Source organism: Triticum dicoccoides, chromosome 6B, assembly GCF_002162155.2.
Source record: "Triticum dicoccoides isolate Atlit2015 ecotype Zavitan chromosome 6B, WEW_v2.0, whole genome shotgun sequence".
NCBI classification, from domain to species: domain Eukaryota; kingdom Viridiplantae; phylum Streptophyta; class Magnoliopsida; order Poales; family Poaceae; genus Triticum; species Triticum dicoccoides.
The window spans coordinates 220725066-220739508 of record NC_041391.1 but is presented as its reverse complement, the minus strand read 5'-3'; the positions used below and the strand labels follow the sequence as shown (position 1 = coordinate 220739508).

Genomic DNA, 14443 nt, shown 5'->3' with positions numbered 1-14443 from the left:
ACTGAGTTTGGAGAGGAAAAAGCCATGCTGCGCTCGAGTCTATGCCTTCGTGAAGAAGTCAGCCAACTGTAACTCAGAGGGCACATAGTGAAGAGCAAGAGTCTGATCCTGCACAACAGCACGCACAAAGTGGGCATCCACACCGATGTGCTTGGTGAGCTCATGCTTCACCGGGTCACGCGCAATACTGATAGCACCAGTACTGTCTGACAGTAGGGGAGTTGAGGTAGTAGCAGATACACCAAAGTCCTCAAGTAACCACCGTAACCAGATCACCTCAGCCGTCAACATAGCCATGGCTCGCAACTCAGCCTCTGTACTCGAGCGAGAAACTGCAGTCTGTTTCTTTGTCTTCCAGGCAATAAGAGAGCCACCAAGAAAGACACGGTAAGCGGACAGCGAGCGTCGATCAGAGGCATCACTAGCCCAGGTAGCATTAGAGTAGGCCTGGAGCTCAAGAGAGCTGGAGCGGGGAAAGAAAAGGCGCTGAGAGATCGTGCCACCAAGATATCGTAGAACACGGAGGAGGTGACTATAGTGGACAGAGGTGGGGGCTGAAACAAACTGACTCAGGATGTGGACAGGATAGGAGATGTCAGGACGCGTAACAGCAAGATAGACAAGGCTGCCAACGAGGTGACGATAGCGAGTGGGATTAGGAAGAGGGTCACCATCAGAGGCACGAAGCTGAACGTTGAGCTCCATAGGGGTCACAACTATGCGCTCATCACCAAGAGCAGCGCAAGCAAGAAGATCCTGAATATATTTTTCTTGGGAGATGTAGAAGCCATCAGAGGTCGAGGAGACTCAATCCCAAGAATATAGCGAAGAGGTCCAAGATCAGTCATGAGGAACTAGTCTCGAAGGCGAGCCTTAACAAAGGCAATCTACTCAGCGTCGTCACCAGTGATGATCATGTCATCAACATAGAGAAGGAGAAGAGTCCGGCCACGAGGAGACGTGTGGACAAACAACGCGGGATCATGATCACTGGGCAAGAAACCAGCGACAGTCACCACAGAGGTGAATCGCTCAAACCAAGCGCGAGGGGCCTGTTTAAGACCATAGAGGGAGCGACGAAGTCTACAGACCATGCCATCAGGAGCATAGTACCTCGATGGTGGGCTGGTGGCTGCATATAAACCTCTTCACGTAACTCGCCATTGAGAAAGGCGTTCTGGACATCAAGTTGAGAGATAGACCAATGATGAACAGAAGCCACATCAAGGAGAGTGCGGACAGTGGTCATGTGGGCCACAGGAGCGAATGTCTCATCATAATCGCGTCCCTGCTCCTGCTGAAAGCCACGGGCCACAAGATGAGCTTTGTAACGCTCAAGAGAACCATTGGAGCGAGTCTTGATCTTGTAGACCCACTTGCCGAAAAAGGGTTCCCCCCGCTTTATATACAAAGCAACCAACCGAACCATACAAGGATAGGTGCTGGGGCGGAAGCAGCACAGTCACGCCCAAAAGAAAAGACAGAGAAAGAACAAAGAAACAAATGCCGACAACGGCGGATCAACAAAAACGAAGAAGCCTCGCGACCACTGCGCCCACCAGGATCTTCCACTAGGCTCTAAGACTCCGGAGCGCCGGCACCTATCAACACCTCCAAGAAGGATCGCGACGATGACGACGCTGCTGTCAAGGGTTTCCCCCGGTACACGACGAGGCAAGAGGGAGGGTAGCCCCCGACGCCCTCCTGGAAGGTCAGGTGGCGCCCACAGGCGTCACCGCATCGGTGTCGGACACGCCGACAGGGGTTTCCCCCGATCCCAACCCGCACCTCAGGAGCTCCGGATCCAGCCACGAGACCAACCACTAACCTGCACCAACGCGGACATGAGTCCCCCACGCCGTCTCACCACGGCACCGCGGAGTGAGGACAGCGTGGCGAAGAATCAAAGCCGGGACTAGGGCATCAGCATCGTCGGCACGCGGGAGGGCCCCACCTCCACTGTCCGTGACGGTAGCCGTCCCAACGCAATAGCAGGAGCACACCAGGCCCGTGGTCGCACAGGCCCGGCCGAGCCCTCGTGGGCCCGTAAAGCTCCCGCCTTCGCGCTGCTGCCGGCATGCCGTCGACGCCGACGCCCCACATCCGAGCTGCTCTTCCTCCTCACTGCGCCGCAGACAACGAGGCCACGCCGGGGAGCCGGCCCACTAGGACCCAGATGGGGCCCGCCGGGTCCAGATCTGGGCCAGGGTCGCGACGAGGCCACCCAGCACCACCACGTCGCCCCGCTGCCAAGGAGCGGCGCCGACACCCACGCCTGCCGCCGGCCGCCGCCGCAAGGCAGCCGGACCGCAGCCACGCCGAGCAGCACCGCCGCCGCCTCCCTTCCCCGGGAAGGGAGCACGCGCGCGCAGGAAAGGGAAGGCCCGCCGCCGCCAGAGCCACCCGGGCCAGCACCGAGGGCGACCGCCAGCGGCGGCGAGAGGAAAAGGGGGAGGGGGCCCGTGGAAGAGGGGCACGAGCTCCGCCCCGGCCACTTCCCGGGGAGGCGACGCGAGGCGGGTCCGGACGGGGGAGAGGGGAGGGAGGAAGGGGGCGGAGGTGGGGCGCGGGACCGGCGGCCGGCGGCGGCGGAAGGGCCGGCGGCGGTGGGAGGTGGGGAGGGGGAACCCTAGTCGCCTAGTCGCGGGAGCTCAGCCATGGATATGCATTTCACAACAATTTACTGTCTATGGTGCACTGAAGGATATTCGTAGACCCACTTGCAGGTGATGGGACGAACACCGGAAGGAAGGGAAACCAGATCCCATGTGCCAGAGCGCTCAAGGGCAGCAAGCTCTTCGGCCATCGCAAGCTGCCATTCAGGCTGAGTCATGGCAGTCCGATAGGAAGTGGGCTCGACAATAACAGAGAGACCGTACCGATCAGGAGAATAGCGATCAGGCGGAGGGCGAGGCCGAGCACGGGGGTTATGAACCAGGGTAGGCGTGAACAGAGGTGCACTAGAGGTGGAAGGCGCGTCAGGCACGTCAGGGGAAGCATCCTCAGTACGAGGGCGACGAGTATAGTGGAGAGGAAATGGTGAGAGAGGGTGACGGACTGGAGATGATGGTGTAGAGGTGGAGGAGGATGGAGAAGATGGTGTCGATGGTGAATGAGAAGGAATGAGAGGTGTAGGAGGAAGAGGTGAAACATGAGGCACATAGCAGGGTGTATCGGAAGGAGATGAAAAGAAATATCGTCCACAGAGAAGCTCGAGGAAGAAGGACGTGGGTAGTAAGAGCGAGACTCGTCAAAGGTCACATCACGCGAGATGCGCAAGCGACGACCAATAGGGTCCCAACAACGATAGCCCTTGTGCTCATCACTGTAGCCAAGGAAAACACACTCAACCGACTGAGCAGTCACTTTGGTGCGCTCGCACGGGGCAAGAAGGACGTAGCACACACATCCAAACATGCGAAGAGCGGAGTAGTCAGGAGAGCGACCAGAGAGACACTCCATAGGAATACCACCCTACAGAGCAGTCGATGGCTGAATGTTGATGAGATAGGTGGATGCAGAAACAGCCTCAACCCAAAAATGGGGTAGAAGAGAGGCGGCAATCATCAGCACACGAGCCGTCTCAAGCAGATGACGATGCTTACTTCAGCAACGCCATTCTGAGCATGAGCACCAGGACAGGAGAACTGGGCAAGAGTACCCTGTTCTGCGAGAAAGCCACACAACAGCTGGGAGATATACTCTCCAGCGGAGTCAGCACGAAAAGTACGAATAGGTGTGGAAAACTGAGTGTGAACCATGGCAACTAATCGTTTGTATATAGGGAGAACCTCGCTACGAGATTTCATGAAGTAGAGCCAAGTGTAGCGAGAGAAATTATCAATAAACAAAACATAGTAGTGATGACCACCTTTCGAGTCAAAAGGAGCTGGACCCCAGACATTAGAATGAACGAAGTCAAAAGGATGTTGGAATACCGTCTGACTGGTAGGATAAGGTAACTGGGTCTGTTTGCCAAGTCTACAATCATTACAAGGTAAAGAAACATCTCCAGATACAGACCCTAATAGGCCCTGACGCACTAAGGAAGACAAGCGAGAGCCACAGATGTGACCAAGGCGATGATGCCGCTGCTGGAAGGACGCATGCGAAGGTGCAGCAAGAGCATGAGAGCTGACTGAAGTGGTGGCAGCAGAAGGAATACAAAGCCAGTCAACTTCCCAAAGACCCTCGGACTCACGGCACCGGGGGCCAGCACCAACCAAAACCTTGGTGCGCCGATCATGAATGGAGCAGGATCGGTATCAAGAATGACCCGACAACCAGAATCAGTAAGTTGGGCAGCAGAAAAAAGATTCATGGTAAGGCGAGGAACATGAGAAACACCAGGAACAGAAAAAGATGGAGTGGAAAGAATACCACGACTAGCAACAGGAAGAGATGTGCCATCGGCAGTAAGAACATTAATAGGAGAATCAAGAGGGCGAAGAGAAGAAAACGCTGAAGAATCAGAGGACATATGAAAGGAAGCTCCAGAGTCCAGAACCCACGAAGATGTACCTGACGGTGTAGATGTCGGCGGTGATGAAGTGGTGGAAGCAGTCACAGCAGCAGCAGAACCTGTCGGTGAAGAGCCAGAGGAAGCCAGAAGGCGTTTAAGCCGAACAATGTCCCGGTCAGTGAGTGACGAAGTTGAGGAAGATCCAGGAGTCACACTGGGAGAGGAGCGACTCTGGTCTCGCTTCTTCTCACGGCAATCAGACTCTGGGTGACCTGGCCGAGAGCAGTAGCCACAGAAGGTGTCACGGCGCGACCGGCCCTTCTCAGCATAAGGAGGGCGACCCACTCCCCCCCCTAAAGGTGAAGGTGTAGGCAGGAGCGGTGGAGCAGTGAGCCGAGCAGACGACACTGGAACCCGAGCAGCCAACACAGACGGAACCGCCAGCAACCCTGCAGAGCGAAGGCAGGTCTCCTCAGCACAATGCTCGGCAAGCACCTCCGAGAGAGGAACACGACCACGAGCAAGTAAGTGAGCACGGCGAGGCTCAAACTCAGAGCGGAGACGAGATAAGAACTCATGAACCCTCTGAAACTCCAAATCAGACCGCGTAGTCTAACAGCAAAGGCAAGTTCTACAAACAACTGTCCGCAGTGAGTCAAGCTGACGCCAGATGGTAGAGCACTGTGAATAGAACTCATCAACAAACGAGTCACCCTGCTGAAGAGCATGCTCCTGACGCACCACAGATAGGTATAGAGCATCGCCAGAGGGCTGATAGCGCTGACAATGATAGGACCACATTGTTGCAACAGTGCCGAGGCCCATGAACTCCGAAGCAAACTGAGGGAGGACACTCGCAGTGAGAACAACAGCAGCTCGAGCATCATCATTGCACCACTGAGTGTAAGCAAACAGATCATCCCGGTAAACAGAAAGAGCATCAGAATAGGCGGATACCTGCTGATCATAAGCGTCAACTACAGCATCATCAAGAGCCTTGGCTGCATCCCTATCAGCCTGAGAAGCATCAGCAGCAAGCACTGGCGGGACTGGCGGGATAGGAGCTACCGGAGCAACAGGGCAGGGCGGACAGGGTACCTCGCCAGAGAGAACGCCTCACAGCAGAAAACCGCGCATATGGATATGCATGAAGCCCGCAAACTCAACATAGTTGGTGCCATCAAAGATCACCGAGCACCGGGGGACGGCTACAGAGCCCAAAGAAGACATGAGAAGGTCTCTCTGCTGCGTCTGTTTTTTTTGTCAACGGGAACAGTAAATCCTGATCGGGATCAGGCGGGATTGAGGGGATCGAGCCGCCCGCTCGCTCGCTGGATCGAGCGCCCGGGCGTGAGAAGACCCCACGCGCTCGCTGGAGGAGCACACGCTCGCGGGAGGATCGATCCAAGATGGATCGAGAGCCCGTAGCTCCCGCAGCGGACGGGCAAGCAGCACCGGGCGAGCAGCGCCCGCCGCAGCCAGACGAGGGGGCCGGGCGAGGCTGGCCGGACAAGGCTGGGGCGGCCGGACGAGACGGCGCGAAGCAGCAGCCAACCAGGGTAGCGGATGGACGGGAGCAGCGGCCGGAAGGAGCGGCGGCTCGACGCGATGGCCGGGCGAGACGGAGCAGCGGCGTCCTGCTTGAGGAGCAGTAAAGCCGGGAAGGAGAGGCAGCAGCCGGACGGCTGGAGAGGCAGCGGCCGGACGACCGGAGACAAGCAAGCTAGGAACGAGGCGCACGGAGTTGCATTGTGCGGGAGCGAGAGGCTAACCTAGCATCTGATACCATGTTGGATAATGAGCAACTGAACTTTACCAAGGGCCAAAGGCCATTACATATACATGTGTAGTAAAGTGCATAAAACCCCTCATGCAATGGGGATATAACGAAAAGAGACTATACACATCTAACACAACAAACTAAAAAATATGGTGTGAGGAAAAGTTCAACGCGTCTATCTCAGAAAGAACAAAGAGGAAAAAAAATGGAATTAGTGTGAACAGCACATGCAGGAAAAGTTATGGAGGTCATCTTGCTCCACGAGTCAATTAACAGAACCATAGAAGCTGAATGCAACCTTATAACTATGGAAAGGTGTTTTGCTGCCACACGGAACTAGCAGAGCCCACCCATTACAGAATGAAACACGAACTGATATCTAAATCCATTCAATCAATTTAACTAGCATATTTAACCTAGTCCGCATAGGTAGTATATGCCAGTGCAGAGCAACTATGCAGCATCCAAAGAATTTGTTCCATATCCACTCAGATGATAAAGCTTAAAGAATAAAATCTAGTCATCGGTCTTCTCCATATCAACAATGAAGAGCTAATTTGGTTGTACCAAATGCTTTGTCCTTGGTGAGAAGAATAAAATCAAATTCGCCAAATGTGGATTACACGTGTTTGCTTATGAAACGAGAGCACGTGATGTTACTTCCTCTGGAAAACCAAAATGAGTAAACAATATTGTTGATGCCACGACAAGAGTCATATATATACTGATGTACATATTTAGCATACTACTCCCTCCGTCCCGTAATATAAGAGTGTTTTCGACACTAGTGTAGTATCATAAACGCTTTTATATTATGGGACGGAGGGAGTACATGAAAAGAACTGCTACACATCTAGAAGAACATGACTACAGTAATGCAGGAGGTGTAATTATACTTCCTTTGAACCAGGCTCGAGTCCTCTTTGACTAAGATTTGGATGTCTATTCTTATTCATTAAATGGATATCTAGCTCCTCGCAGGTATCCCTCATTCCTTTCGCAGTTCAAGAAAACAGACATGGTAACTGGTAAGGGGGAGCATACTGATGCCCGGCTAAAAACAACATTTTCGTCAAGTATACAGTGTGCACAATCATTATGATGTTTCCAAGAGAGACATGCAAGTACGTCTTTGTATGACTGCAACCTCTGATTAACTCAGCGTTACAAAATTTGAAATCCAAGATAGATCTGAGTCAAGATTCCACGGAATGAACACTATATGTCTGAGGGTCAGTTCTGGTACACAGGGAACTCAGTAAGACAAGGGAGCCTAATAGCGCCTTAGCTTCCGAAAGGACACGAACCACTTGCTGGATCTGCAGTTCAAGAACACATTTAATCTTTCCAAGTGCCAACTGGATATGCATGCCGTCAAGGTCTAACTCAGGGAGGCTAAAAGAACGAAAAAGCATCTATCATGTGAAGAAGGCACAATGCAGAGCACAGAATGAAACAACTTTGCACCCAAGAGTGCTCATTCTTAATTTTGCATTTTCACTAGCCTGTAGACTATTTATTGACCCAAATTCAGTAGAGAGCAGAATCCTCTACCAGTACTATGTCAAAGCTATCTTGAATGATGGGATCCATGAAGCAGCCTTGATACTTGGGTCATATTTGTCCACATAAATCCGCTACTGCTTTATAATTCCTCTGTACAGCACAGATTGTACGAAACACCATAGGTACAAAGTTGAAGGGAGAATATATTTTTTCCACTATAAATAGACAGTACTCAGTGTGACTATACAAGGAACCAGCACCCCCTCCCCCCTTTCCCCGCCTAACCGATCCAAAAGGAGAAAACATTCTCTTTAGTGCCACACAAGTACTAGAAAAGAATGAATAATTCTCTTGTAGTATACCTAAAAAGCCTTCGAACTTTCTGTGCATTTGCACCCACCAAATTGTCTTCTTTTGCCAAATCTGCATGGCAATCTATGAAATACTCCTGCCAGTTCATCTGCCAAACTAACCCACTCTTTATCCAAGTCACCTATTTCACCTTGATCTCATTTGCTGGATATGAAGCTCTGAAGGTCCTGAACTCCCAAGATAAGTCAAATACTCTGAAAGACTTAGACGTGTTGTTTACTTCTGTCTCTGCATCAACTGTCTCAAGCATGGCTACTGTTGAAATGGAGGAATTCTCAAGCAAACAACTCTGGGTTTTGGCAATTTTAATGCTGATTGGTAGTGAGGTATTCACTTCAATACTTGGTCTTCACTTCATGAGGGCTAAATTCAATACAGAAAATTCACTCAACACAAGGGACCACATATCTCATGTTGATATTGAATCTATTAATGTTACAAACTTTGATCCCAACACTAGCCATGGCACAAAAGATGAAGTGTCATTTTCCGAACTCCACCTGGCAAACAAACAGCATGTTGATCCCAAGACAACTGTGCTTTTAGGTGCTGCAGTGACGGTCTATCTTCTAATAACAAACTTAGGGAGCTCCTTAGTTATTTACCTCTACCTTAAGCTAGTACCAGATGCACAAGAAGTTCTGAAGAGAAAAGGGATTGGGCTCTTTCTTTTTTCTGTATTTACGGCTATATCCTCGGTTGCAAACTGTGGCTTCACTCCAGTAAACGAGAATATGATTATCTTCCAGAAGAACTCCGGTCTGCTATTGCTAATTATTCCTCAGATGCTAGTAGGAAATACATTATTTGCACCATGCTTGAGATTCATGGTGTGGTCACTCCAGAAGATTACCGGCAAACAAGAATGGTCTTTCATTCTTGAGCATCCAAAGGCCACCGGATACAGGCATCTTATGAGTACAAGAAAGTCTGCTTATTTAGTTTTAACTGTTGTGGGCTTCATCATTCTGCAAACCATATTGTTTTGCTCTTTGGAATGGAGCTCCGAGGCTATACAGGAAATGAGCAGCTATCAAAAGATAGTAGGTGCTCTTTTTCAGTCAACCAATGCGAGGCATGCTGGTGAAACTATTGTGGATCTGTCAAGCATCTCTTCGGCAATAATAGTCCTATACACCGTCATGATGTAAGTTCCTTCTCTAACCTTCTCCCAGGAATAATAATGCTTGTTACGAAGAATATTTCCTGGATTTACTGCAGCACTTACATTAGTAAAAAAAATCCTGGATTTACTGCATCCTTAAATTAGTCAAATAGTGGTTTTACTGACCAAGTAGAATGATACGAAAATATGTCGTACTTAACTAATAGCTATATCTCATATAATAGAGTAAGAGACATCAGATTATATAATGTATGCTATCATTCAGATTAACTATTGTTAAGCTACACTTCTTAACACATGTTTGCACCAACTCATATTTAGGTACCTCCCTGGTTACACTTCACTTTTACCCAATTATGACGATCGGTATTCTAAGGCCGAGAAGAGATACAGCAGAAAAGGGCTATTGGAGGACTGGATCTTCTCCCAGTTGACTTATTTGGCTATCTTTGTCATGCTAATTTGCATCACTGAGCGAGAAGCACTGACCACAGATCCACTTAATTTCAATGTTTTCAGCATACTGTTTGAAGTTGTCAGGCAAGTCACTGAAATCCACTGCATTCTTAAGAGACTCTCGTGGTTCATTTTGCCATGATTATCATTACTGAACTTCTGGCTGATCTGATGAGTGATTATATTGCAGTGCATATGGAAACGTGGGCTTCTCAATGGGTTACAGCTGCAAGAGGTTACTGAAACAAGACGTACACTGCAAGGATGCTTCATATGGATTTGTCGGAAAATGGAGCGACAAGGGGAAAATGATTCTGATCATCGTCATGGTCTTCGGGAGGCTTAAGGCGTACAATTTGAAGGGCGGAAAAGCATGGAAGCTTAGATAGCATCAACTCTGTGAGGGCCTAGTATTTCCCCTACCAAATATGGTGTGTACCTTCGGACATGGATAAAAACCACACCCTCGCTTTTCCTTCACCAATAATCTGTGTCCACCTTGTAGACGTACAATGCTAGTAAGGATATGAATAAAAATACTAGTATAATAGTACAAAGATAGTAATCACGCACCTACAGGAGTGTTTGGTTTCCATTTACCATAAGCATCGTCATACACATCACCCTGGTTCCCTACATCAATGCGACAATACCGAATCATCTGGCCTCCATAATTTACCCTTGGCAGTTCATACCTGATCCATTCTCCGCGCATTCACCGAAAAAGGAAAGCGCGGGCAAATTCGAAGCAAATAACACGATGGCAAAACTTTTGGAAATCAGAGCTGTTGATCTCGGCCCTAGCACCAAGAGATGTGGTAACATGGTGTCAAATGCACACGTGATAGCACAGTGACTGATGCCTAGTGAGGGATGGACGGGTGCCTCGGTTCCACAACAGCTTCGATACGTGAACAGTGCAGCTAATTGCAGGCAACCATCCTAAGTCAAACCACGGACACGCACCCCTTGCCGGTAACCTAGAGTGACCTCTTACGATCGCAGCAATCCGCGCCGCGATGGAGCGGAACCGCGGATGGCAGCGGCCGAGATGGTGAACCGTCTGATTAGCGGGACGAGCTCGAGAGAAGTACCTGCATCTCGCGGGGTGGAAGCGACGGCGCGGCGGAGGAGCTTGGCAGCGGGAAGGACGAGACGGGCGGGCGGGCGGGGGGCGGGGGGGCGCACGCCGGCGAGTGGCCGACCCGCGCGCCGCGAGCGGTGAGGCCTATTCAGTTCGTTCACGGGCCTGTAACTTCGCTCGGCCCGATTAGTTTGTTTTCTCCGTCGACAAAACAGGCCCGTGAACAAGGGATATGATATGAAGTTACAGGCCCGTGAACAGGGGATATGAAAAAAGACATAGTTTGGAAGTTAGACCTTTTTATAGGACTCTCTTTCAATTTCAAAAAAGAGGACGTTTGAAACTTTTAACAGGCGTAATCGTGAGTCAACAAGTGACTCGAACTGTGTGTAAAAAAAGAAGCATTTTTTTTACAGAATATTTTTCAAACTAAAAATAAAAAATACAATACAATAGTCAATATTTCTTATAATAGATATACTTAATTATATCATAAGAATCTTAAGATATTTTTCGACTAGATAGAAATAGTAAATTTGTATGAAGTTACAGGCCCGTGAACAGAGTATACTTACAGGCTACATGCCTATGGGGCGAGAAAACAGAGTAGAGTATATAATACTATGAATATATATTTGTGAAATTCAATTCGGCTTTTGGGAGCATATGCTCCTGCCCACCAAAAATATTTTTTGCAAATGTCAAAAAGATTTGAAAAAAAATAGATGTGTTTTTGTTCACATCAAAATGCTACCTGCAAATTTTTAGGAGGAAAGCTTTAAGTATTTTGATCTGCGAAAAAAAGCAAGTCGAACGACAATTGTTACCTTCAAAAGTTATACTTATTTTTGTCTTTTTATCGACGAAGCACTATCATCCCGTTTCACATGAAAATTGTCAAGCACGGCTGTCACACTAATAAGAACATCTACAAAAAAAATAGAATTTTTAAATTTTACTTACTATTTATTTTGAATTTACTGTTCACTAGTGCTCGCATATATATTTTCACCCGAGAGCCAAAAATGGCCCTCCCGCTATATATTTTCCTTTCGAAAGTGCATCAAAAAGTTAGTGCTCGCGTATGACTATGAACTAAAATGGTCAGATTTCTTGTGGTGAAATTAGCTCATTCGTGTTCATGGGTGCTCGTACATTTTCCAAATCTATTTCAGGTTCTCTGACGCTATTTTAGTGTGTGCCTATATTTGTAGGGATGAGTGCGCATGTGTACAGTGGCGGAGGACGAAACTATTTTGAGGTGGGGCGAACCCTTGAGCATAATCCATTTTTGACCAATTTGAAGAAAATTTCATAACCAAATTTACCATCCATTCGGTCAGGTTAATAAAAAAAAGCAATAGAACAAATATGATTTATTCATCACAAAAAATGCCACTAATCACTGCACTGTAGTTGTAGATTGCAAATCATTATCTGAAAAAATGCCACTGCAATTTAGGAACAGATTACCTCTGCCCTTCGTCTTTGCTAGTAGCCTCTTCCCTTCCTGTTCATCGTTCCTGCTGGCCGCCGGATACGCGAACACGCGACCACATTCCCGCGCCCTCCTGCTGGTCATTGGCCTCGGATGCACGCTCGCTAATCCTGCTGGCTGCTAAGACATCTCTAACAGATCCCGCAAAATCTCAACCTGCATAAGTCTGTGTTTACAGTTCGACGAAAATCGTTTGCAGATCGAAAACATGCGGAGCAGAACAAAAACCGTATATGAAACTACATAATTTGAAAAAATGCTTCGCGGGAGAAATTGCAACCATAGTAGTTTATTACATACTACATGATCATTCACATGCTTGACGGCGACGACCTCAATCTCCTCTGGCTCCTTCGACCACTCCCTCTTCACGGGGAGAAGCCTCGTGCCGGAAGAGGAAGATCTCGCGGCAGAGGACGAGCCCGCGGCCGAGGAGGGCGTACGCCCGTGCTGACGGTCGTATTCCTCCGTCTCGCGGACGAGGAAGCTCGGCGGCAGCGAGAGGCCCCTGCTCGTCCACTTTCTCGCCCCGCGCTTCCTCGCGTCGTCCGAGCGGACACGCCGCTCGCGCTCGGGGTCATCGCCCCCACCGGAGCTGCTCCCGGAGCTGCGGTCGGAGCTCCACATGCGGCCCCACATGGCGGCTGAAGGCGGAAGGGGTTCACCGGCGGCGAGAAATATGAGGAGGGAAGTGAGGAATTGCAGAGAGACGCGGCGACAGGGGATAGTGTTTCGACCCGTATATGCACCGAGAACCCCGTAGATATACTGTTTGGGGCGGTTTGCGGGTCACGGTAAAAAAGATTACGGGTCGGGCGAGTATACGGGCTCTTGTTTTAGCCAGAAAAATGAGCCGAGCCCATATACTCACCGAAATTTTACGGGTTTGCGATTTTTGCGGGCTCTGCTAAAGTTGCTCTAAGGTTCATGTCCAGGAAGCATGGCGTGGCGTGGCGGTGTTTCCTATTTGGCGCTGCAGGCGTCCGTTATTGGCAATTTTACAAACGGGCGCCTGCAGGGTGCCGCGCTGGGCCGTCCCATTACAGTACCAGCGACCTCACATATAGAGGTTCGTTCGTCCAGCCACCGCGCCTCAAAGGAGTATATGCTAAAGTTCAACTCTATGCTCTTTTATTCGTTCCTGCTCTAATATTTTTTTGTTTTCCCTTTTTCCATTTTAGTTTTCTTTTTTTTTCCTGGTTTCTTGCCTCATTGATTATTTTCTTCTTAATACGTGAATTCCAAGTTTATCAAATTTGAAGAAAGTCCATTCAATTTGAAAAATAAATCATCAATTGTTAAAAAAAGTTCACTAAAATCATCAATTCGATGAACTTTTTCCGAATTTGATGATTTTTTTAAAACTCGGTGAACTTGTTTCCAAATTTGTGAACTTTTTGAAAATAATTGATGAATTTTTTTAAAATTTTATGATTTTGTTTCAAATATAGTGAACTTTTTTCAAATCGATTAACTTTTTTGTCAAAGTCGATGAAGTGTTTTCAAATTCAATAAATTTTGAAAAGCGATGAACTTATTTCAAATCCGATGAACTTTTTTCAATTTTGATGAACTTTTTTCAAATTCGATGAACTTTTTCAAAGCCGATGAACTTTCTTCAATTTTGATGAACTTTTTTCAAATCCGATGAACTTTTTCAAATCCGATAAACGTTTTTCAATTTTGATGAATTTATTTCAAATCTGATGAACATTTTTTAATTTGGATGATTTTTTTTTTCAAATTCGATGAACTTTTTAAAATCCGATGAACTTTTGTCAAATTTGATAAACATTTTCAAAGCTGATGAATTTTTTTCAAATTCAATAAAGTCTTCAAGATGAACTTTGTCCAAATTCACGAACCTTTTCCATTTTTGCAAAAAAAATTCAATTGGTACAAACCTTTTGAAAATTCTGATTTCTTTTCAATTCATCGTTTTTGTGAATGCGTTTTCCAATTTATGTTTTTCTTTATTCAAATAATTTATAGTGGGTATATAGTACTACTAATATTTAATGTTTGTACTGAAAGAAGGATCAAATAGCGTTTGTTTCCTGTAGTCATCGACTAATTGGGACTTGGTGTATTGGTTAAAGCGCGTGGGTAGTAACATTGGCAAGTTTTATTTTCTAGGGAACGAAAAGGTTGTATATATA

At 47.9% G+C, this 14443-nt stretch overlaps 1 protein-coding gene across 1 annotated transcript; it reads left to right on the top strand.

Moving 5' to 3' along the window:
• The first annotated feature begins 8003 nt into the window (after positions 1-8003).
• LOC119326104 (probable cation transporter HKT6) lies at positions 8004-10274 on the top strand. The gene is made up of 3 exons (XM_037599806.1): positions 8004-9267; positions 9568-9786; positions 9893-10274. The coding sequence occupies exons 1-3, from the start codon at positions 8087-8089 to the stop codon at positions 10089-10091; spliced, it is 1599 nt and encodes a 532-aa protein (XP_037455703.1). The 5' UTR covers positions 8004-8086; the 3' UTR covers positions 10092-10274.
• The last annotated feature ends 4169 nt before the right edge of the window (positions 10275-14443 follow it).

What these genes read in the sequence shown, in the direction of transcription:
- LOC119326104 (XM_037599806.1), top strand. Translation starts at nt 8,087, where the DNA reads ATGAATAATTCTCTTGTAGTATACCTAAAAAGCCTTCGAACTTTCTGT. An exon ending in GTCCTATACACCGTCATGAT is followed by an intron (nt 9,268 to 9,567) that starts GTAAGTTCCTTC and finishes ACTCATATTTAG; the next exon opens with GTACCTCCCTGGTTACACTT. An exon ending in ATACTGTTTGAAGTTGTCAG is followed by an intron (nt 9,787 to 9,892) that starts GCAAGTCACTGA and finishes ATTATATTGCAG; the next exon opens with TGCATATGGAAACGTGGGCT.